This window comes from Vipera ursinii, assembly GCF_947247035.1.
Source record: "Vipera ursinii genome assembly, chromosome: 3".
Classification (NCBI taxonomy): Eukaryota; Metazoa; Chordata; class Lepidosauria; order Squamata; family Viperidae; genus Vipera; species Vipera ursinii.
In genome coordinates, this window is record NC_139516.1 from 30,015,284 (window position 1) to 30,040,636 (window position 25,353).

General features: G+C 38.7%; 1 protein-coding gene across 2 annotated transcripts in view; it reads right to left on the bottom strand.

The window, feature by feature from the left end:
• Positions 1-25,353, bottom strand: part of TP53INP2 (tumor protein p53 inducible nuclear protein 2) — a 39,989-nt gene that overhangs the window by 12,611 nt on the left and 2,025 nt on the right. For both annotated transcript variants that reach the window (XM_083358239.1, XM_083358238.1), the window contains exon 2: positions 5,068-5,438. In XM_083358239.1, coding sequence (XP_083214365.1) covers positions 5,068-5,191 — 124 coding nt within the window. In that variant the 5' untranslated portion in view covers positions 5,192-5,438. The remainder of the gene's footprint in view (positions 1-5,067; positions 5,439-25,353) is intronic.

Sequence of the window (25,353 nt, forward strand, 5' to 3'; positions counted from 1 at the left end):
GTTTACCTAATTCTGAATCACCCTACCTCAAAGCATCTCTAACTGCAGAAAGAAAAAAGCATTGGCTGCTGTAAAAATTTTTATTTTACCCTCCATAATAGGGAAGCAAAACTTGTTTCTTCCAAAGGGTAGCAGGAACTCCAGAATCACTCCAAAAGTACCAGTCCAATATAATGTGTTACTATAACAAAGGGAGAAAATAACTAAGTGCATGTGGGATAATAAGATTAACCTCACTGAATGGAAGTTTCAATTTAAATTATATCAACTTTTGTTCTTGTCTTGTTTTGCGGAATTTGCCTTCTAGTGCAGAGTTCACCAACTTTCCAGCTCTGTGGACTGGCTGAGGAGGGGTGGGAATGTGATGGTTCTATGTGAGCGGTGGGCAAGCACGCACAGCTCCATTCACACACACACGGCAGGCACACATGCCTGCTGCTCATGCAAATGGAACATGTGCATGTGCACTTGCCCACTGTTCATGCAAATGGGAATGCATGTGTGCACTCGCCCATCATTTCCACAGCCCAGTTTTGAAGGGCTCAAAGCCCGGTAGTGCCTCTTCTCATGTGATCTTGGGTTTGAAAGCTGGGCATTTCTGCCCTGGTACAATGGTATGCGGGAAAGACCTTGGGAGACAGGAGGGAGAGCTGCAGGCTGGACAACTAGTATATAACTTGTATCTCAGCCCACAAAAGAGGGAGAGTGTGGGAAACATTTCAGAAAAGACCCTCCCTAGTTTTCTAGAGAGAGAGAGAGAGAATATGGAAGAAATACTTTCAGTCTTGTAAAATTCTGTTAATATAACCTTACAATAAAGATAGAGCTAGTACTCAGAACTAGTACTCCTGAACATATCTTATCTGGACTACTTCACTGGGCTAACATCTGGGCAATGACCTCAGCAGCTGCAAATTACTTTGCTCCCAACACACAGCTTTCACCACATCTTCTGAAACTCTATGCACAATTCTAGGGTCACTTGCACAAATACACCAACACAGTCTTCCTTACACACCATTCTCACACTCCCCTATAAGGATTAATGTCAGTAGGCAATTTAAAGGACAGAGAATGAGGTGGCTGGATGGAGTCACTGAAGCAGTAGGCGTGAGCTTAAATGGACTCCAGAAGATGGTAGAGGACAGGAAGACCTGGAGGAACCTTGTCCATGGGGTCGCGATGGGTCGGACATGACAACAACAAATGGCAATTTAAAACAAGGGAAAACATGGAATCCCATGCAGTCTCTGTCAGAATTCTGATCAAAACCAAAAACCTCAGCAGCTTTTCTAAAATTAAATGGAGAAATCATGGCAGCTCACCTGCCTGGCTTCCATTTCAAACAGCAGCAGCAATTCTGAATTCTCATGTATTTGTATACAGAACACAGGAATATAAAGTGTTTCATACATCAGGAATAACTTCTTTTTCAAAGTATTTAAATTAGAATTCTCATAGACAAAAAATTGCATACGGTGTACCAGTGCACTGATCCAATTATCTCATAGAATTTAATGTAGATTATGATTACTTAATCCAGAGATGTGCCTGCAAATTTTAAAGGCGATTATCCTAACTGCCTAAGGACAACAGTAGCCTATTATTTTATTAGCTTGCAAAATATATTGTTTGCAATCTAGCCCTGGAAAGAAACTTTACTGAACTAAATGGTGCTTACTTTCTGCTTCTAAAACAAAATGAATTTTAATAAAAGGCCTTGATCTATTGTAATTCATATAACCCTGGCCCTTAGATTTAATTAGAAATCTAAATCATCTCACAATTAAATATTACCATTTACTCTGCTAGGTGAACTAAGATCTTGTGATAGAAAAAGATTCTGGTTTCTATTTAAAATTGTTTTTCTTCATTCTTTCATTTTCTCTTCGTTAGCCTATTATAATATCAAAATAGGAAAACTTTAAATCCTTATGATAATCCAATTTATTTACAAAAACATTAGTTTGATGCTTAAACAGATGACATCCTCTGTTGTAGAAAAATAATGTCTATGTCATTGGACTACTCATCACAGCTGATGGATTTGAAGGTGGATACTCTGCTGATGTCTTAATAAGTCTTGTGCAATTCTGGTACCAGGAAGAGGGTGATCATAATTATATCCCTGATTAACCAGAGGAATGTGGTTTTTTGTTTTTGTTTTTTCTCCCAAGCAACCAGCATTACATTTTAATTAAGATGTATACAGACCATGATTATTTTCATATAATCATTGCATATAGTAATTATTTTCATTTAAACCAATCTTCTCCAATTGATGCCCTCCAAACAGAATTAGTTTTAATTCCAATACCCCCTAGCTAATATAGTAGCTATGCTGGTTAGGAAAATAGAAATGAAAGAAACACCAGGTTACCAAAACTGGATAACATATATATTTAATAAAATAAAATGTATTGTAATGGGGGGGGTGATGGCTCAGTGGTTAAAGATGCTAAGCTTGTCAGTTGGAAAGCTGACAGCCTGGATTCAAGACCTGAGCACTATGATACAGGGTGAGCTCCCATTACTTGCTCCAGTTCTTGCCCACCAAGCAGTTTGAAAGCATGCAAATGTCAGTAGATAAATCGGTAAAACTTCGATGGGAAGGTAACAATATTCCATGCACCTTGGCGTGTAGTCATGCTGGCTACATGACCACAGAGATGTTTTTGGACAATGCTGGCTCCCTCAGCTAGGAAATAGAGATTTATTTTATTTATTTATTTATTTTATTGGATTTATATACCGCCCTTTCCTGAAGGACTCAGGGCGGTTTACAGGGTAATTAAAACATTGATACAAAAATTAAAAACAATGAGCATTGCCCCCTACAGTTGGAAACAACTGGACAGGGGAAACCTTTTACCTTTATTTACTGTTGTTATTTGTTTCAGGAAATTTTATGAAACATCCATCATTCTCACCAATGTTGGCTGGGTTAACTCACATACTGCAATGTGAAGGAATTAAAAAGATGGAAAAAATGTGGGCCTTCAGATGTTGCTAAATTGCAACTGTCAGCATTCCCTAACACTGGCCATTTTGCCTAAGCCTATTGGGACTTATAACTCCAGCTATAAATTCTGGAGGGCCACAGGTCAGGAAACAGTTGAGGCAAGGAACTATATTCTTTCCTCCAGATGTCTTTCTCTCATAATGCCACATTTGTAAGACTTGTGTCTGTCATGAAAAAAAGGCAACTCTACATTTTCCCCTTAGTGAGAAACTGCTGGTTAATGAACAGATTATCCTCATCCTCTACTGGTAGTTCACTTGGCTTCCATCCCTGCCATTCAATGCATTCTGGTTTTTTGTTCTTGTCTCTTTTCCAAGGAGAATTATGCACTGTCCTCCAAAATGTTTTGAATAACGACTACAAATGCTCATTGCATGATCAGATTGTTGCATGGAGGGGAATTGTGGTTTAAAGAAATTTGGAAGATACTGAGTTGACTCTCCCTGTCTTTTTCAAGAAATAGCTGCGCTAAGGCAAGAGGGGGGCCTTGGGCCCAATTTTTTGGCTGCCTCATTCCTGTCTCTCAACTGTTTCCCATAGTTAACCTAAACAACATTTGAATTATATTGGAGAAGTTTAAATTCATGCATCTGTATTCCACAACAAATAATTGATAAATGTTGAATGTTGGGAAGGAATATTGGAGAAACAAGATTGTATGCTGCCTTGCCCCATTTTCTCAGTCATTCAGTAGGAGAGTATGTTGCGTCTGCTAATTCTCCATGCCTTATTCATGACTGTAGCACTCATTGCTTAATGCTCTAGTTTCTGTTCAGAAGTGCCAAAGGCTCTTACTGCATGAAACACATAAAGCCCAAGACACTTATCAAATGCAATCATGTTCTTAAGGAAACAACAGTACTTTTAATCTGAAACCTATTTTAAAGTAAAAAGGGAATTATTGTAGTTTAGTTTTATGTCAAGCTATTAAAATGTCAAAGGGACGCGGTGGCTCAGTGGGTTAGGACGCTGAGCTTGTCGATCAGAAGGTCGGCAGTTTGGCGGGTTGAATCCCGAGTGCCGCGTAACAGAGTGAGCACCTGTTATTCGTCCCAGCTTCTGCCAACCTAGCAGTTCGAAAGCACGTAAAAATGCAAGTAGAAAAATAGGGACCACTACGGTGGGAAGGTAACAGCGTTCTGTGCGCCTTTGGCATCTAGTCATGCTGGCCACATGACCATGGAGACGTCCTTGGACAAGTGCTGGCCCTTCAGCTTTGAAATGAAGATGAGCACCAGCCCCTAGAGTCGGAAACGACTAGCACGCATGTGCGGGGGAACCTTTACCTTTACCTATTAAAATGTTACTTAATAAAAATAAAGAGGATTGGTAAGGAGAAATAAGTTAAAAACTAAGGTATGGAGAACATTGTTGACTTGGCTTCTTCACTTAATTTGCAAGCAAATTATTGCCATTAGAAATGGTTGAGTCATATAATTTCTGCTCAACAGCAAGGCAGAAATCTACAGTAGTTGGCCTGAAAAACTAGTCTAGAGAATTTCAAGCTAAAAATGTTGTAAACAGATTATTTGGATTCTTGACAGTCATGGTTTCAAACATGGATATGAGAGAGAAGCTCTTGCAGATAACTAACATAACCAGTGATCAAAGACGTCTCTGTGGTCATGTGGCCGGCATGACTAGATGCCAAATGCGCACGGAATGCTGTTACCTTCCCACCGTAGTGGTCCCTATTTTTCTACCTGCATTTTTACATGCTTTTGAACTGCTAGGTTGGCAGAAGCTGGGATGAGTAACAGGCGCTCACTCTGTTACGCGGCACTCGGGATTCAACCCGCCAAACTGCCGACCTTCTGATCGACAAGCTCAGCGTCCTAACCCACTGAGCCACCGTGTCCCTTGATCAAAGACTACCTGTGTATAAATTTAATAATTGCTGCCTAACTTTACTTTTCTTCCAATCTCTCCTTATTTCTTTTTTCCTCTATATCACTTTTTAAAAGTGCAACTAGTCACACTCCTTCCATTGTGCAATTTGAGAACAGTTATGTGAGAATCCAATCATTTCCTCCAATGTTTCTCACCTGGCAGATCAATAATAAGCCATCCGTCTTCTTCTTCCTCTTTAGAAACAAAAGGCTTAGGTTCTTCAATGACTTCACATGAGCTGCTATCATTGAAGAAGAGGCTAGTGAAACGCTGGAACATGGTGGGAAAAGATTTCTAATGCGGACTTTGAAAGAAAAGTGGAAGCACGGCTATAAATGCTTGTTTCAGTGCGTGTAGCCAGAAGATGCTTCGTTGGTGTAAATTTGGGGAGAAATTGATGGATGAGTCTTCCAAAAATGCAGGAGCTGTCTGATGCTGGGGTATTTTCCCCCCTCTGAAGTCTTATTTGACTTGAATTCTCTATAGTGCAATCATAAGGTTCTTCACTTGGTTTCAGTGCAAAGGCCTGCAAAGATTAAGGGTGGGGTGGGGAGAGAGAGAGAGAGAGAGAGAGAGAGAGAGAGAGAGAGAGAGAGAGAGAGAGAGAGAGAGAGAGAGAGAGAGAGAGAGAGAGAGAGAGAGAGAGAGAATAATTTAATTTTTTTTAAAAAAAAAAGCAAAAGTGCTTTGAATCACAACGAACTCAGACAATCCTGAGAAAGAAGGGGAAGAGAATTCCTGGCATAAATCATAAACTTAAATTTGCTCTGAATCTGACCTTTTCCTGATGTCTTTTAATTTCATCTCTATAGGGTAGCCTCCCTTCTTACTCTCACTGGAAACCTTTCTTCAGTGATGACTTGAGCTCTTTGAAGACCCCCTGAGTCCTGGGGGAGGACTTTTCCTACAGGCCCAGCCTAATTGTATTAATGTGAATGTGTTTTCCCTCATAAACATGCAAAGATGCTTCCTGTTCTAAGACCCTGGATTTGTTAAGAGGACAAATTCAGGATTTCTTTTGATACTCATATTGCAAGTAATAGTTGCTAATTCAGGATATCAGCCAATTAACTGTCTGTTTTCTTACTCCTTAGTTTCATTCTACCCTTGAACTTTTCTACTCCAATGAATCTTTCCAATTTGAGGCCATCTCTTGGGATTATAAAGTTAAAATCTCCTTCAGTTGCACTCAACTCTATGTAATTTTCCTTGGCATCAGTAAAGCACACATTTATCATGGCCACCTTCTGAGGTATTTTATTTGGCTAACCCCAATCTAGTCACATCTATGGGATTTCTTGATGACCTTTCACCCAAGCACCCTCTTCAGTTTTTGAGACCTGGCAAGATTCAATAAGATGTGCTATGTGTCCCATATTTGACTATATTAGCTGGAGATTTTAGACACTGCTGTTTCAACCCCTCTGTAAGACACAATGTTGGGAATATTACCTCAATATCTCCTCACACCTGATATTAACAATTCCAATATCATCACTGTCCACAATATGGAATTATAGCATGTTGCTGTTTTTTAACCCAGTAACTCTCTATTACCTTTTTTAAAATCTAATTTTTATGTAGATCAGTGATACAACTAACTTATTACTTCATTCTACCATAATTTTATAATATTTATAAAATATTCTACCATATTTTATAATATACAACCCCAGGTTTCTTTGTGTGGTTTTCTGAATTGGATCCTTTTATAACAGAAGTTTGGCAGACATTTTTACTAACACAATACACAAAACAACTTAGCACACTTATTTTACTTGCAGACATAGTACGCCACCTCTAATCTCTCTTGGATTTATGTTTTGGCTTTTTCCCCAAAATCTATCTTCCCACCCACAAAAAGGTTTTCTGCAATTACTATAAAGCACTAGGCATAATTGCTGGTATTATTGTATTGTTGCTGCTGCTAACTATCAGCTTGCTATGCTAAGTCTAGATACCAGAAACAGACTAACAAAGGTTCCTCAGTGGTCTATCTATTCCAATCTTCTTTACTGAATGTCCCTAAATGAGTTGGATTACAAAACCAATGACATCTTTTATTTTTTATTTTAATTCCATTTATATCCTGCCCTTCTCCGACTTACTTAGCAGTAAGTCATCTTGCCCATAGGACATGATCAGCTTTGCAATCCAACTTACTGGTGGGTTTTAGGTTGGGAAAATTAAAGAACTTCAAAGAGAAAAATCCTCCCACCCACCCCCAGCAAATATTTCCACTGTTACAAGATCCCCCCCCAAAGAATCAGTCTGTAGTTTCAATCTGACATTTAAACTAGTGTTATGCATTTCTGCCTTGCAGTTCCTCAACAGCTTTCTTCTAATATGAAAGAGGTTTTTTGTTTTTCTATCTTATTTTCAGAAAAATTGAAAATGTATTTCAAAATTTTCTTGATTTTTAAAATGTTATCTTATTGCTTTAGGTGAAAGGCAAGGCAGTTTTGGGGATTAGGGTTTGTTGTTACCCCTCTTTCCATCATTACAAAGCCCTCCTGGCTGCTTTCACATCCTGAAAAAGCCAGATAAAGGGGGACTCCTTCCCTTAATGTAAGTGGGAAGCCAAGAAATTTAAAGAGCCTTTGAAAGATAGATAAAAGAGATAAAACATTTATACATCTCTTTGCCAACATATGCTGGTAATGACCTATAAAGGTCTAAATGGCTTGGGTCCGGATTATCTAAGGGAACACCTGCTGCCGGCATCAACTTCCCATTGTCCTGTGCGCTCCCTCAGGGAGGGCCTTCTCAGGGTGCTGGCGGTTAAGGAGTGCCGGCGGGTGATCCCCATGGGGAGGGCATTCTCTGTGGGTGCGCCTGCCCTTTGGAATGATTTACCGGTGGAACTTCGGACCGCCCCCGATCTGCGTTCATTTCGCCAGGATCTGAAAACCTGGTTTTTTGATCTATCAGGCCTGGACTGAAGGGGTTTTAGCTTTTAATATTGTTTTAATTGTTGGGCTTATGTAATTTAATCTATTTTAATTTATACTATTTTTATATTATATTTTACGCTGCCCTGTAAACCGCCCTGAGTCCTTCGGGAATAGGGCGGTATAAAAAAATAAATAAATAAATAAATAAATAAATAAATAAATAAATAAATAAATATAGCAACACTGCAGTCTACTCATGAACATTTCATTCATATTCTTAGTTGAAAATAATGCTCAAACCAATTTTATGTTATCTAGGTCAGTATTTCCCAGACAGCTTGGAAAAGGGATTGAAGTCCATTCTGGCTGTGAAATTCTGAGAATTGAAGTCCACCCATCTTAAACTTGCCAAGGTTGAAAAAAGTTGAGAAACCCTGATCTAGATTTGGTGAGGATTGGTAGAAAACTAATGCGGAGAATGTTGTGCTACAGCAATCATTTAAATCTACGGTTTCTTCTACTGCTAACATTCATCGACTTCCTCTCAGCCGAAAAGACCAGCATTATTTCCACCCTTGCTATCCTCACAGCAACCTTGAGAGAATTTATGCCAACTATCCTTACAGCGACTCTGGGATCACAGCTGACAGAAGGTCATTTCCTCTACTGAAGAGAGATTTGAAAATAAAAGTCCAGCATTCTTAATTGCTATGCTGAATTGGCTCTAAAGTTATTCCATCCTTAGTAAATAAAGCAAAAGGCTTGCTTCTTTCCCTCTCTTCAAATAACTGAACACAAGCAATGCATTCATCCAAACTGATGGAAGAACATCAGGAGCTGGTTCCTCTCTTAGCTACAAAAGAAGGATGGATCAGAACTCTGCTACCATTTCATAGTAGGAACATTTGCAATTGTTTGCTAGAAACTTTTTTTTTTACAGCGGTACCATTAAGCCTAGACTTTGAATCAGAAATCCAGGAATTCACTTGGTAGAGCACTCTCAGATACTGCCAAGTGTCAATTCCACTTCCAAACTGAATGTAGTAAAAATTCTGAATTAGCAATTTTACTTCTTAATTACTAATTAAACAATAATGTACTCGTTTTTATTTTTATCAAAACTACAGGTTTTCAGTTATGTCCAGTCTATCATACTAACAGCAGAGAAATTAATGAATAATTGTGTCCATTCATTACACATTTTTTTTAAAAAAAATATATATCCATGCCACCTTTTAGGCTAAAGCTCTGCCAAGAAAATATGCCTACACTAAAAATGCCAAAAGATCTATTTAAAACAGCAGTTAAAATTATTTACAACTAATTTAACAACTAAGAAAGATAATTTAAAATCCAGGTGCATTAATATTGACCATACAAAAAGTTTTTTTTTAAAATCAGCCTACCAGTTCAGTGTAACACATCTTCAGAGGCATTTTTATAGATTACTTTTATGCAAATAAGGTTTTCTGACATTAGTTCAAATTATCTTTGTCAAATATTTGCCTAGTAGTAAGATGATTAGTAACACAGATCCCTCCAGGATTATAATTTTCTTCAAATTGTAGTAAGGATGGAAGAAATATGTTTAGTTCACTCTTGAATGCAAGCTTATTTAATTTCCTATTTATTTTAACCGATACACAACCTACATTTTTGCCCAATCACCCCAAATTTCTTTTACCATTGTCAGTACAGTTCATTACCCAATTTTAAAATGCACATTCAGGGGAAAAATCTTTTTAAAAAAGATATGATGGAAAAGTGTTCGCAAAAGCTAAATAGTTTGAGAAATTTGTATCAAAAGTACAAATTTTAGTCTGAATTTACAGTATTAAAAATTCTCAGTGAATCACATTTACCATATTTACAGAAACAAGAAACTGGGAAAAAAACCTGAAATGGACAGAATGGCCAAGCTATAAGACAAAGAGGAAAAAATACAGTTACCCTACTGATTACGTGGCCAGAACTTAAGCATCAGTTGGCACTATCTACAGCAATTGGCACTTTTTGTAGAAATGTAGGGATGCAATTTTTAAAAAAATAACTTGAAGGGAGAAGTCTATAAATACAGTTTGTAGAATATTTACATGTGTGTGTGTGTGTGTGTGAGAGAGAGAGAGAGAGAGAGAGAGAGATGTATGTGTGTGAATGTCTATAATACAGTGTAGAAGTACTTGAAAAGTTCAGGTTTAATAATGCAAATCTCACTACTAACATTGTTAATAGTTGCTTAGATACCAGAAAGAACTTCATCTGCTCTAAATGCTTTAACAGACCTTGCATAAAGGAGGGGTGTGTGCCGCATGGTTCCTATTCTACCTTGCAACTGCATGATTTTATGATAAGGTGGGTCTGCACCGGAAACAGTGAAAATGCTGTTAAAGAAAGGGTTAGGGTTAGGATTACACAGTGTAATCATTTGGACATTTATCTAAGGCCTGAAGAGGTAAGGAAAGGGTATCTCGGGCCCCATATGTAGCCTAACAGTATATATTTTGCATTTCTATTTCTTTCCTCAGAGTTGGTTCCCCCAACAAAAAAAGCTCCCATAATTTTTGTCTGCATGTATGCATTTGAGGTTTGGGTCAGATTAAGAACTTAAAAGAGGAACTTAACCTTTGCAGGAACAAGCTACCTAAATTTCCTTGGGCTCCAGTTACTTACATGTAAATGCCATGCAAAGCTTGGGGTGACCTTTTAGCCAACTGGAATTGTGCCTTTCTGGGATCAGAAGATAAGGCTCTGGAGAAAGAAAGTTCTTCCACCTCCCTGAGGCTACATCCATTATTAATCTCCAACTTCTACTTTCCATTGGTAAAAAGGTTACTATTCTCTTTAACCAGGATTATATACTCAATACTAAATCCCACTGAATAGGACACTCTGGCAGGCAGGATAGGATTGTAGTCTCAATCTGGTTTTCTCATATCCCATTTTTCTCCAATGTTGTGTCCTCCAGATGTTTCTGATTGCAGTTATTATTGCCAAACTCTTTTGGCAGATCAGAATTCTAAAACTACACTTAATCTATCTCACCCAATTAGGAAATGCAATGATATAGAATCTATCCTAGAGAGAATTCTGGAGTGAAGAATTTAGGAAAGGAAATTCTGGGTCAGAACTGGTAGGATGTGATTTCCCAGCCAAAAATGTTCCTAATGTACTCTAGAAGTTGTTCAAATGAGTGAACATATGGAACACATCTTAACCGAAACGAGGCCTTTTTTTCCAGAGTTCCCTCCATCACTTCTGCTGTCTACAGAAAGTACATTTTCTACATCCCAATGTGTCTATCCAGTTAAATTTGCACAAGAAGATGGTTTCATTCAGCAACAGATGGTTGCCTTTCTTTCCTTCATGATGATGTTTGTTCTACCAGTATCCCACGCCTATTGTTTGTTGTCTTCTTGGACCTATCCATGGCAAGGTTGGTCTGAAGCAATTACCTAGGGAGGAAACTTCAGTGCAAGCCATTATGATGCCAGCAAACCTGTATCTAAGCTAACACCCCTAAATGATCCGGTAAGAGGAGTAAACAGCACAAGATAGATCCCAGAAGACAATGACTTGGCACAGGAATCATTTATCTGTCATTTCTATGAAGTATGTATACTGGTATTAACTCATATCTCCAATCTTATGTTTTGTTTACCCTTAAGAACAAAGTCCATTTATTTCAACAGACTTCCAAGAGGAACATTCCTAAGCATATATACATTCCTAGGCAGAGTCACTGCTGTGAGATGGGCTAATATATATTTAAACAAATAAAAGAAGCAAATAACTATCTAACAGGGTCTCTATCGTATTTCTATTCCAGTAAACATGTTTAGAATCACACTATTGGCTTGCAAAAGCTATTTCCCATGTGGTCAATGTAATGTGATTGCCTATTCTTAGTTATTCATGTCTAGTGGAGGTCTTGTATGTTCCAGGATCAGAACAACCTGAATTATATTTCTGAGCAGATGGTAGGCTTATTCAATACAGCTTTAGTCAGATACATTTAGAAGCTGGCCTAACTATTAAGCAGAATGAAGTAGCTGTCTCAGGCAGCCAATTTGATGGCATCGTATTGCCTAGTAAAATGTTGTTATTATACTGCCTGGAGGTGGGGGAGGTGCTTGTGGAATTATTTTGCCTTACATACTAAAATAACCATGCTTGACTCAGAGCCATGGCCTTTGGGTACTGCAAAAGACGCAAGCAAATGTCTTTGCAGCCTCGTTGGTGGAAGATAAAAGAAAGCATTTTGTCATAGGACTGTTGTTCTGGGAAAAAGTATTAGCACTAATAGGAATTAGTTATAGTGCTAGCACAGTATTTTTTTTTAAATAGCAATTTATGGAACTCATATAAAATGCCAAACAGCAAAGGATTAAAAAAGTTGGTTCTGGATATATGCTACTGTCAAGCATGAAGGTCCTTTTATGAGTAGGTTACTCTTTTTCAATTCTGACTGTGGAGGAATTCTGATTAAGAGGAAAATAATAGAATAACAGAATAGAGTTGGAAGGGACCTTGGAGGTCTTCTAGTCCAGAGCTTTTCAACCTTTTCACCCATTGCACCACTTTTAGGATATGGCAACATCCGAGTACCACCAGTCGCCTAGCAACGTGTCAAAAACCTGATGACCAAAAAAAAAAAAGGAAAAAAGTGATGAAGTACAGGTAGTCCTCAACTCACAACAGTTCGTTTAGTGACTGTTCAATGTTACAATGGCACTGAAAAAAGTGCCCCCGAAGCCACAGCCAAGCAAGACACCTGCCTGCCCACCCGGCAGCGCTCTTTCTCCTGTCCGAGGTTTTCATTGTTGTGAGTATTTCTGTTGAGGATTGGCAGCAGGGGTGAGCTGTGTTTGGGTTTTATTCCCCCCGTCTGCTGGGTGGTTGCAGCAGGTTTTGGTCACTTCACATGACCCTGGGACACTGTGACTGTCATAAATATGAATCAGTTGCCAAGCATCTGAATGTAAATCACAAGACCCTGGGGATGCTGCAACATTCCAGCTGATCGGCGCTTCTGGGCTCAGCAGAAACACCGGGATCAGTGCTGAGCTCCAGCTGGAGCTTGGCGCTGATCCTGGCGCTTCCGCTGAGCCCTGACAGTGGTGCAGCTCCAGCCATATCTCTCTCAGGCTTGTGCAGTGCTGCCACCAGTTCAGCAAATTCCCCTCCCCTGCTACCACTTTTGTAGGATGGTTGCATACCACCTGCCAGGTGCCAATGTACCACAGGTGGTACCCATACCACTGGTTGAAAAGCCCTGTTCTAGTCCAATGCCCTGCTCAAGCAGGAAACCCTATACCATTTCAGACAAATGGTTGTCCCATCTCTTCTTAAAAACCTCCAGTGTTGGAGCAACAATTTCTGGAGGCAAGTTGTTCCACTGATTAATTGTTCTAACTCTCAGGAATGTTCTCTTTGGTTGGTTCTCTCCTTAATTAGTTTCCATCCATTGCATCTTGTCCTACCTTCAGGTGCTTTGGAGAATAGGTTAACCCCCTTCTTCTTTGGGGCAGCCCCTCAAATATTGGAACGCTGCTATCATGTCACCCCTAGTCCTTCTTTTCACTAGACTAAATATACCCAATTCCTGCAATGTTCTTTGAATGTTTTATCCTCCAGTCCCCCAATCATCTTTATGGAAGAGGTTGTCTGCACAAATCCTTTTTTTAAATAATCAAATACCTAACGTTACTTTTCCAGGATTCTTTTAAAGCCCCAGGAACTCCAGTTTTGAATGGAATCCTTCAAAGAGAAGTTCAGCAAGGAAGCTGATGGATCTTCTTTAGTCATTCCATCAGCACCATTAATGGCACTGAAAAAAGAACTGGCAAGAGTATTGGGTGGGGATGAGGGTCCATTTCCATCACATAGCATGGAGGTGGCTGAGAAGGAGGAGTGTAAAAAACGATCATGAAACATGGGCTTCCCAAGCATTGGGACTGCCATGCTAGCTGGGAATTCTGAGTACTAGAGCAGAAGTTTATCCAAAACAAGAGGCTGGCATGTTTGCCAATAACAAAGCATTGCTTGCATCATATTTTCACAATAGTAAGTGGTAAAAGGCCAGATTGCTTTTTTCTTCGAAAGAATGGTACATCTGTGGAAAAAGCAGTTACCAAAGTGTTAGGCTAAATAATAAGGGAGAAACTCATGAATTCCTGCACTGAGCAGGGTGTGGGATTCTGTGACCTTAAATGGCTCCTTCCAAATCAGATTCCCCGATTATGAGGTGTTTACAAGGCCTTTTTTTTTTACAGTCATGCTCCCAGCTCATGAGTTGCATGGGCTTAACCAAAGAAGGGATGTCAGAGGAATGGCAGGGATCATATACTCTCTGTCTGAAGTTATTTACATCAAAAGAGTAGCTGAACAGAGCATATCTTTAATAATTGCAAAGTGGCCAGAGACCACTGCAATGGCCCCCACATCAAGTGCAAGAGGACTCTGATTTGTAAAATGTTTGTGTTTAGATAAAGCAGAAGTGTACAAGGTTCAGGACTTCAGGTGGCTCCAGAGAAACCTAGAGCCCTCATTAGAGTTCCAGGAAACAGCAACTTTGAATGTGATAAGCAATCATATTAGCAACTAATGAATGCTCTAATTACTTTCCAAACCTATCTTAGTTTTTCTATAGACTTTACCCAAGTTTTGGCTCTAGTTATTTATATAAATATATATTTGTATATATTTCACCTTTATTATCCTGCCATTTGGAGGGAGGCAGGAAACCCCTGGCCTGGTGCTCAAAGATCAGTGTGGTTTTTGGTTTTTTTAAAAAATGCTCTCCAAGGAAACAGTTTGTCCCAACTTCTGTGAAATGTGTCCTGTTTCAAAGGATCATTGTTTACCACTAAAGTCATTTTGAGTTCTCAGAGCCTCAGAAGCTAATCTCCCAAAATTTTACTCCCCAGAACACAACAATACATCACATTGTTTCATATTTGTAATGCAAAGTTGCTCTGTTCACCCAGCTCTCTTGGTTACTCAGCCCATTTTTTAGATTTACATAACTCTAGGATTACCATATTTGGGCTGCAGACATCAAGACAGAAGCATTTCATTGCTGCTGTTAGTGGTAAAGCTTTTGGCAGGCCAGATCTGGTAGCCCTAATGTACTGAACAATAGCCACATGGACTGAGTGTCTATAATATGTTAAAATGCTGAAAATAAAAAGAAAAAATGTAATAATAACCAAGTTTAAGCATGTTTGAAATGACCTGGTTCAGCATGTTGCATAAATGCAGCCAATTTGTCTTTCACTCATTTTGTTACCAAGAGCTATTTTTACAGCTATTTCTTTGCATAGCAGCAGTCAGTCCATGCTGACTAACATCCTGGACCAACCAATCAGTTCTGTAACTACCATCACATTGATCCTCAATCTGTGTTAGTGATGCTTCACTAAAACCTTCTCTAAGTATGGCTTGCAGCAACTAAAAGTGAACAAGTCAGGCTTTTTAGGTGACTATAAAAGTAAAAATACTTTCATAACAAGCTCAACTTTTGGTGACTACATAAAAACAAACACCTTTCTTGGCTACAGTACAGAAAAAGTTTGCTACTATTGTTTTCTGAGAAATTTATCAGCACTCCAGTGAAGCCCTCAATCCTGGTATTTCTTGATGCTTGTAGCTTTTATTTATCTCACCTGGATGATTTTTCTCTTGCATTTTTTGAATGAGAAACTCTGGAATATATGTTTATTTTTGCCATGCTCTGTTAGTTGGCTTCCTCACAATTGCCCATAGCAATCTGACTTCTACGGTAATATTTCTCAACCTTGCTAATTTTTAGATGTGTGGATTTCAATTCCCAGAATACCCTAGCCAGCATCATTGAAAAACCTAGAATATTAAATGGGCTGAAGGATACCATACAAAACTTAGGATTTCATTATATAAATTCCTGGTAATGAAGCTTTGAAATTCACTTGATGGTCTCATTTATTATTTGACTCAGCTGATGAATCTAAAAATTGCCTGATCATTTTTTTCTCCATTAAAAACTTGTTGCTATATCTTTTGACACACTTCTGGTATCTACAAGCAAAGAAAATATAGTTCTGTGAACCATTTGCTATGTGACCTCTGGAGAGTTGCTTCTTTAGTTAAATTTCAATGAAGTGAATAAATATTAAGTCATACACAATGGGAATTATATTTTCCAAGGAACTGGAGCTAGGAAAGAATTTTCAGAAATCTACATCAGATGTGAAGAAATGAAGGATGTTAACAAAATAACAGAATTTGTAGGGATCTTGGAGGTCTTCTGGTCCAACCTCCTGCTCAGACAGGAAACCCTACACCATTTTAAACAAATAGTTGTCCAATTTCTTCTTAAAAACTTGCAGTGTTGGAGCATTCACAACTTCTTGAGATAGGTTGTTCCACTGATTAATTGTTCTAATTGTCAGGAATTTTTTCTTAGTTCTAGGTTGCTTTTCTCCTTGATCAGTTTCCATCCTTTGCTTCTTGTCCTGCCTTCAGGTGCTTTGGAGAATAGCTTGACCCCCTCTTCTTTGTGGCATTCCCTTAGATATTGGAACACTGCTATCATGTCACCCTTAGTTCTTTTCATTCAACTAGACATACTTAATTCCAGCAACTGTTCTTTATATGTTTTAACCTCCAGTCCCCTAATCACCTTTGTTGCTCTTCTCTGCACTTTATTTAGAGCAGGCATGTCAAACTGTCGGCCCATGGGCCGGATGCATCATATTGAAACTGCACCCACCTCATTGCCAGCAATGGGGAAAAAGTCACGATACATCATGTGATGTCATGAGTTTGACATGCCTGATCTAGAGTCTCAACATTTTTTTACATTGTGGAGACCAAAACTGGATTCACTAAGTATGGTCTTACCAAGGCATTATAAAGTGGCATTAGCACTTCAGGTGATCTTGATTCTATCCCTCTGTTAATGCAGCCTAGAACAGTGTTGGCTTTTTTTTGGCTGTTGCAGCACACTGCTGGCTTATATTCCAATGTTGATTGGAACCTTTGCATATTTGCAAATAAAACCAACAAATGGAGCTGTTACTTGCCAAAAGTCACAGCCTTTCTACTAGCTTTTATTACAATGAAAAACATATGGATGGACACATGGAATATGGTTGAAATCCATGGTCTCCTGATAGAAGGTGCTAGAATTCAAGAGATCATTCTACTATGAAGATTTTATTTCTCAAACATAACATGTTATCTACCTTCCATTTACTTGGAATGGTGGACATGCACATAGTTTGACCCCAGAGGTAGATCCTGTTTATGTTTAATTTGGATCAGAGAGATATACCGGTATTTAAATTTAATTTGGATTGTAATTACATTATCTCGTGGGGTGAGTCCTTCCATTTCACCATTATTTCAGCGGCAAGGCTTTTATCAAGAGATCTTACAAAGTTCCCTCTTAAATTGGGAAGTAAAATATACTTGCAATTGAAAAGGGTTTAGGGAGAGGATTAATATCTGCTAGTCCTGATAATACTGTTATGTTGACCCTTCAAAGTGAGGATGGGGAAAAATGCAGATTGAAAGAGATAAAACCACATCTGTACAATACAAATATTAAAACCAATGATATTAAAACAAAAATAATAAATATAATAAAGCCTGGTACCATAACTAACCTTAGCTCACTCTGTCCTAGCCCTTGGAGGGAAAGCCAAGTTGTGAGTCCTTTTGGGAAGTTTAATATTGTGGGGACCTGCCAAATTTCGGGGGGGGGGGGAAGGGTGCTCCAAAGGGAAGGGGTTGCCTTGGAAAAGGCACATTTCCTAGATTCCATACATGGCAACACATATGGGAAGAGACTAGAGATCCTATTCAATCTGGTAGAAGCGGCAGATGTTTTTTAGGGAGAGGCATTTTCATGATATAACCAGACCCCATGCAGACATGTCAAACCCATGACATCACGTGATGTCACACAACATATCGGAGCTTTTTCTCATTGCTGGCAATGGGGTGGGCGCGGTTTTGGGATGACGTGTCTGGCCCGTGGACCGGCAGTTTGACACCCCTGAATAGGCCTTTAAAGGTAATAAACAGCACTTTGAATTCCATCTGGAAGGAAACTGGGATCCAGTGCAGCTTGTGTAACAAGCATGTAACATGAGTAAACCTAGGGGTATCATCAATCACTGCATGTGCTGTCACATTGTAGATCAGTTGTAATTTCCAGGTGGTCTTCAGTGGCAGCCCCTTGTAGTGTGTGTTGCAGAAATGCAACTGGGAAGTGACCAAAGATGTATGACTCTGAGCAAGACCTCCCAGTCCAGGAAAGGTTAAAATTGGTACACATGACAAAGCTGAGCACAGGCCCTGCTAGCCAGAGCTGCCACCTAATACCTTGAGGAGCTGTGAGTCCAGGAGGGCTCCCAAATTGCATACCAGCTTAGTCCAGGAGAAGGCTTCCTTGTCCAGAGTCAGAGATGACACATGACCTGGGCTTGGGGGGAACCAAAGATCCAGGGCAACAAACAAACAAAGAAAGACACACACACATACACACACACACACACACACACTATTAATTTGTATACATAGTGGATGAATACCACATTTAGTCCTAGACCTAACACTTAGAAGACCACCAAGAAATATCTGCAAAACATTCAGAAAGGTGTCAGTGGCAACCCACATCAATATTATTGCCAAAGCAACTACATGGGTGTGCCCTTGAAGTGAGCAGAAATCAGGCTTGATTCAAAGGTGTTATCCTTTTTTTCAGAGTTGAACCATTAAAACAAAGGTTCTCAGAATATTAAAAAAAATTCAGTAGTGGAAAGAGCCTCCAAAATAGTACACTAAAGACTGAAAAGCCTCATTGATTTTCAAGCATTAGAGAAGAAAAATGGGAAAAAACATGAGCATTTGAGTGTGAGGCGTGTGTGAAAAAGGCAACAACTAAGCAATTGAAGCACCACCATGCCCTGTTGGTGAGACCGTTAAAAGTCATTGGCGCTGTCTGAATTTGTTCTGCCAGCAGCAAGATCTGACTGCTGGCCTAGTGATGGATTATATTGCAAATCAGGGCTGTTTCCGAAGGAACTGGATGAGGCTGTCAGCAGGCCCAGAGGAAGAGAGAGAGGCTTTTGGAGGAGTAGGTGGTGGCAGCAGCGTGCTCCAGGGGCAAAAAGAAGCAAGGCCTCTTTAAAGGAAAAAGCGGAAGAGTCAGGATCAGAAAAAGGAAAAGCGAGGTTGTCAGAATACAAGCTAATTTGAGGGCTAATCCACATGGAGCTCTATTTCCATCTATCCTGTTTGCCATTGTTCGCTCCCTTGAGACTAAAATGGATGCTCTGAAACTTGAGCTGGCCATGAACAAGGAGTGTATATTGGAGGTGGTGACCCTTTGAGAACTGTATGCAACGAAATTTCATTTTGATGTATGCCAATTGGTGTACATACAAAGTGACAATAAAGTTGTTGTTGTTTTCATTATTGTTATTATTTATTAGGCATTGTACAGTCATGGAAACCATCTTGATTTTTTTGACCCTTCCCCACAGATCCCTTGGAACAGATTACTCTGAAAAAAGCAGAGCTGGCTGAAAGACTAACAGGAGCCTTGTACAACTACTGAATTTAACTGAAAGTCCTATTTGTTCAAAATAAAGTCAGTCATAAATAGGTAGTAGCCATAACCTTTGTTTTATGCCAGCTCTTCCTTGCTGGCTCCAAGAATCCCCTTAAACTGCATTTCACGGCAGGGTTTACTTGTGAACAGCTAGACAGAAATGCATAAGCATCTTCAGGATCAGAAATATTAGAAATGTGGCTATGCTGGGGGCACGAGCAAAATAAACCTGCTGAGTAGACATCTGTAGGTGACCCAGTTCTGAAAGCATCTGCCCCAGGATAAGGCTGGATGGGGGATAAACATACGCATCCCCCTCTCCCTTTCAAGGGGGAGAAGGAAATGATACCATTGGGATTATGGATCAGTAAGCTTAATACCATCTGTTGTCAGGGAGAGGAGATTAAACACATGGGAGACAGTGACTTTCCTCCCCTTTCCAGCATAAGGACGAGTTACAGCTTTCCAAGCTCTGGTATGGAACTTAAAATACACTGGGTAATCTCCTTCACCCAACTGCACAACCCCAAACCTTTCAGACACAACCAATCCTTCTAAAACATCCTTCCAGAGGAAGCTCTTCAGTATGTAGTCAGAAACAACTCATTTGGATCGTTTCTGCCTGCCCACACTGGTCTGACGGGTTCTGTTGTAATTATTGTTTTAAGGTAACTATCTTCTGCATTTGGGCAAAATTAGGGTTTAATTTGTTTTCAATATCTGTATTTGTGCATTCTGTTATTTATGTCACTGTTCACCGCCCTGAGTCCTTAGGGAGAAGGGCGGTATACAAATAAAATAAAATAAAATAAAATAAAATAAAATAAAATAAAATAAAATAAATAAAATAAAATAATAAAATAAAATAAAATAAAATAAAATAAAATAAAATAAAATAAAATAAAATAAAATAAAATAAAATAAAATAAAATAATAAAATAAAATAAAATAAAATAAAATAAAATAAATAAATAAATAAATAAACAAACTCTGTATCATTCAGATTAACTTAGAATCATAGTTTTAACATAGAATCAAAACTTTGCAGGCTATCTAGCCCAACCTTTTTTAAAGGAAGAAACAGCAAGCAGGTTGTTCTGTTTGACAAAAGACCCACCAGCCTCCGTTTGAAGAGTAGTGGGTACAGATCTGCCCTTAGCAAAGTGGTTCATCTTGAAGAGACATATTGCTCTTCCTTTTTTTAAAATTAAATTTTATATTAGGCATCTTTCTCTTCCTTGAGGGAGGCAAAGTGAAGCCAATCAGCCTCAAGTGACTGATCCATATCACAATCACGTCTATCTGCATGCAAAAGCCATTGTCCCAAGGGAAGGAAAGCAGCATGGTCTCTTCATCGATTGAAAGCAATTTTCATGGAGGCTTGCCTAAGGGACACTCCCCTTGAATCACCATCAAATCATAATGCCAGCTGTATCAGCCCAATTGTACACTTGAGAACTGGAAAACCATCAACTAAAGTCTTTCTATAAAAATAGAAAAGCTTTAAAACTTGCCCTGTCTTTTCCCTTTCTAATGTTTATACAACTCAACCATACGCTGCTCCTAGATCAGAGGTGTCAAACTCACGTCATGTGACATGTCGCGATGTATCATGACTTTTTTGTCTATTGCAGACAATGGGGTGGGCGTGGTTTCGCTATGAAGCACCTGGCCCACGGCCCGGCAGTTTGACACCCCTGCTCTAGATCTTCCTTCCAGTTTGCTATGTCTATATGCATCTCTTACATTGGGGCAATTTAATTCCTCCTTGTCACAAATTTATGTGAGCACCATTTCCCTCTCCCCAGAAAGGAATTGATCTACTTGTGAGGTGGGAAAAAACTTATCCTAAGTAAACTTTTCTGGATATAAGAGTGGAGTGCCTCTCTTAATTTTAACTGAAAAAGTGTATCTAATTAGTAGGCAATACTAATTGTGGCTTATGACCACAACAGACACCAGAACTTCCAGCAATAAGCAATGTAGTAATTATGTGAGTCATGCCCAGTTTTATGATTTTTTGCTGTGATTAATCACATGGTGGTTAAATGAATCTGGCTTTTCCTGTTGTCTTTGTCAAAAGCTGGCAGGGAAAGTTGCAAATGGCAATCATGTGACACACACACACACACACACACACACACACACCCCTCCAAGATGCTGCACATACTGGTTGCCAAGCACCTGGGTGGTGATCACGTGACTGTGGGGGATGCTGCACCAGTCAGAAATGCGAGACCCCCATCACAAGTCCTTTTTTTAAGCAATGCCATAACTTTGAACGATTGTTAAACAAATGATCATAAGTTGAGTTGCAGCCAATACAAATTATTTTTCTTTTGAGGGAAATTTTGTGGAATTACAATATTCACATATTTGCCTCTCTTATTTTTATTTTACTGTAAGAATCTTTAATTTCCTACCTCACCCCTGGTAATTTTAAACGTATTAGGTTATCCATTGGCTAGGGCAAAGATGTAAAACAGATCACTGTAATTCTAAACAATCAAATGACTGTTGGTGCTTATGACCAATATACCCTGAAATCCTATGTTAAAGTTTATCAGAAAGATGATACTAATTTATACACAAATGTTCTCATATTGCTTGATTGTATGAGGCAATAAACAGGCCGGGTTTAAAATCTAATGCCAATAAATACTGCAGTTTCTTGGTGTGTGAGAAAATGGAAATGCAAGATATAGTCTCATTCACTTTATCAATTTCACTAAAAGTATGTGAATGTAAAAATTGATCTCACTCAGGAAAACATCTATTATAGTACTTATTATACAAGGAACAAAAATAATGACAAAAGCTGAAATGGCTGTTGCAGAACTAATCTATACAGCACAATTTTCTTCACCTTGGTACCTTCAGAAAAGAGGGGACTGCAGTTCTTACATTTCTTAGCTAGCCTAATTGAGTCCCAATATATTTGCAGGCTCTCAGGCTGCAGAAAGGTGTTTGGTGTATAATTTAGACAGGAAATCAATTTCTTATTTCATTTTGATTGCACTTCCATATTTTTGCCCTTGAAAAATTGGGAGAAAAAACTAGGAAAGAATATTTGGCAAAGAGATACAAAGGGTAAGATAACTTCCTGTGTTCCAAAGTTGTTACTACATGATACCAAGGAGGGAGGGAGGGAGGAAAAAACAGGGGAAAATGAATTATATCAAAGAAAAAGAAGATCTTGTTCAGCATTTTAATTTTTTTAAAAAAATGATCTATTCTGTACTGAGTAGGCAACATTTTTGGCAGAGGGCATATTTTGAATTTTGTGAAAATGCATTAGACATACAGGTAGTTATCAAACTACAATCACAATTGAGCCCAACATTTTTGTTGCTAAGTGAGACAAATGTTAAGTGAGGTTTGCCCCATTTTATGACCTTTTGTACCGTAGTTGTTAAGTGAAACACTGCAGTACATTGATTTGAACATTTCAAGCAACAGCTTAATTCTTTTTTTGAGTTCTGTTTTATGAAGCCTGGGCTTTCCAAAATTATCCTGTTAGATAAGATCATAAGAGGGGAGAAGAATGATACAAAAAGGAGCAGGTAGGTCTTGTTTTGATAATCAACCAAGTCAGAGTTTTTAAAACAAAAATATTTTTAGAATGAAGACTTTTTAGTGGAAACTTCAGAGCAGAATGGCTACTAATGATTGCCTAGGAAAACATTACAAAACATACCTAAGAATACTCATAAGGTCACCATCACAGTATAAAGACACTATGTGCTTATGATCTTTGTGGAATTAACCAGCTTCTATTCAGATAGGACAGTTATGTAAAAATAGCTTCACCCCTCACTTTGGTGTCTCTGCTCAACTGTATTTCTTATCTCAAGATATAGACTTCACAATCTTCGTCTATAGCAAATAAATATTTTTCTTAAAATAGGAGGGATTTAAGTGCCATCAAACATAGCTGATAGCTGAGCTCCACAGCTAGAAGAACATGACTAATATCACAAAAATTCTACTATACATTTACATTTTACAATTGCAGTTCATCTTTGAGATACCTGGTGTATCCAAATCCATTATTTGTAATTTCATGGATATAGATGAACTTATGAGTACTTTCCTAGTTCATACAGCTGCAGAGAAAAACTTGAAATAATGTTTATACTTTTATTTTATTTCACAAGTGGTTTACTTTAACATAGCAATTAATAAATTACCAGATCCCCTAGCATTATTAGTTCATCTTTTAGACATCTTGGAATCATATGTAATCATGTGCTATAAAAACAGATGGCAGCCAGATCAGATGAGCACTATAGAGCAGGGGTGTCAAACTTGCAACATCATGTGACGTCACCACATATCGTGACTTTTTTCCATTGCTGGCAATGGGGTTGGTGCGGTTTTGCCATGATGCATCCGACCCGCGGGCCAGCAGTTTGACACCCCTGCTTATGATGCTTGGTATATATGTCAAAACTGTTGACATTTCAGCAAAACCTAGACTATTGGAATGTGGCTGCATTTTAGAAATTACACTTCAGACTTTCCCAACCTGCTATCCTCCAGATGTGCTAGAATTTGAGTCCGATAATTTTCAGCCAGAATATCAAAATCTAAAACATCTGGAATGTACCAAGTTGGGAAATGCTGCTTGATTATTTAATCAATGCAGAGATGAAAACAAGTTCTTCCAGTTAAGGAATGCATTCCTACTGATTAAATAATATTCCGTGTAAAAAGGACATCTCAAAATAAATACACCTGTTGCCCTGCTTTCCTCTCACACAGAGAAAGAATCATGGTTTGAGGCCTAGTGCTGTTTAAATGTAAAATAACTTTTTAAAATAACTTTTTAAATTCCTGATCAAGATAAGAAAGACATAGTGGCAGTGTATGATTAGGGAATGAATGCTCATGGAAATCTCAGACACTGAAAGGTCTGAGGAATAAGATGTTCAGTGGATTAGGATTTTAGAGTCATAACTATTTCAATGATGTGCCATTGAAAGTATGCCAATCAATAGAACATGAGTAATTTTCCTATTCAGAGCAGGTTAGTTTATAGTTTTATAAAGTGTAAGTGTGTGTGTGTGTGTGTAAATTTCAAATTACCCACTTACCATGCCGTCATGGATAGGCAACTTTATTAAAAGAATTCTATTTCAGCTAAGTTGGAAGGACACACATAGGGCATGCAGAAGAATAATTTGCATTTTGATATTAATTGTGGCAATGTCACATTTTAAAACAGCCATGATTAATTATATCCACATTTCCACACCCACAGAACACTTCCATTAGCTTTCTGAAAATCCCCCATTTGCAGATCCCATTTTAGCATCGCATCTAAGATTTGACTCGCCAGCCACTAGCATTAAATCATGCTCGCTAAAATATGAAATGAAATATTAACTACCCTGCAAAGCTATCCATAATGAAGATAAGTTGATTTCGATGTCCATCCTCCTCAGCCTTTCACTTGTTTTTTTTTACTTGTTACCACTGCCAAACCTCCTTTTCCATCAGTACCAAAATAAAAAGGTGACATTGCTCCCCTCAGACCTTTGCCATCCAATTATGAAAGGCCTGAGCCCAACTCCAGCACTCCAAAACGTGACAGCCCAACTACCCAGGTCAAAAGAGGACAGCTTCAGCCTGCGTAGGTGGGGAGCGGGAGGAGGGAGATTGGAAAGGGCTGGCCTTGGTGACGTCACAATGTCATATGCAAATCACGAGAACGTCCACACAGGTTTTTAAGTCCCAGGCAGCCAATCGCAACAGAAACCAGTTTGTAATCTTAATCCGTTGCCGAAGAAGCGAATAACAAAAGAAGACAGCAAGAGAAGACAACGGAGATGCGGAGAGGAGAAGAAATCGCCGTGAAATTAACGAAATTAAAGTGTTCTTTTTTTTTCCCTCTTCGGAATCGGATCTAGAAAGTTGTCATTTCACACGATTGCTCCCCTTCTCTT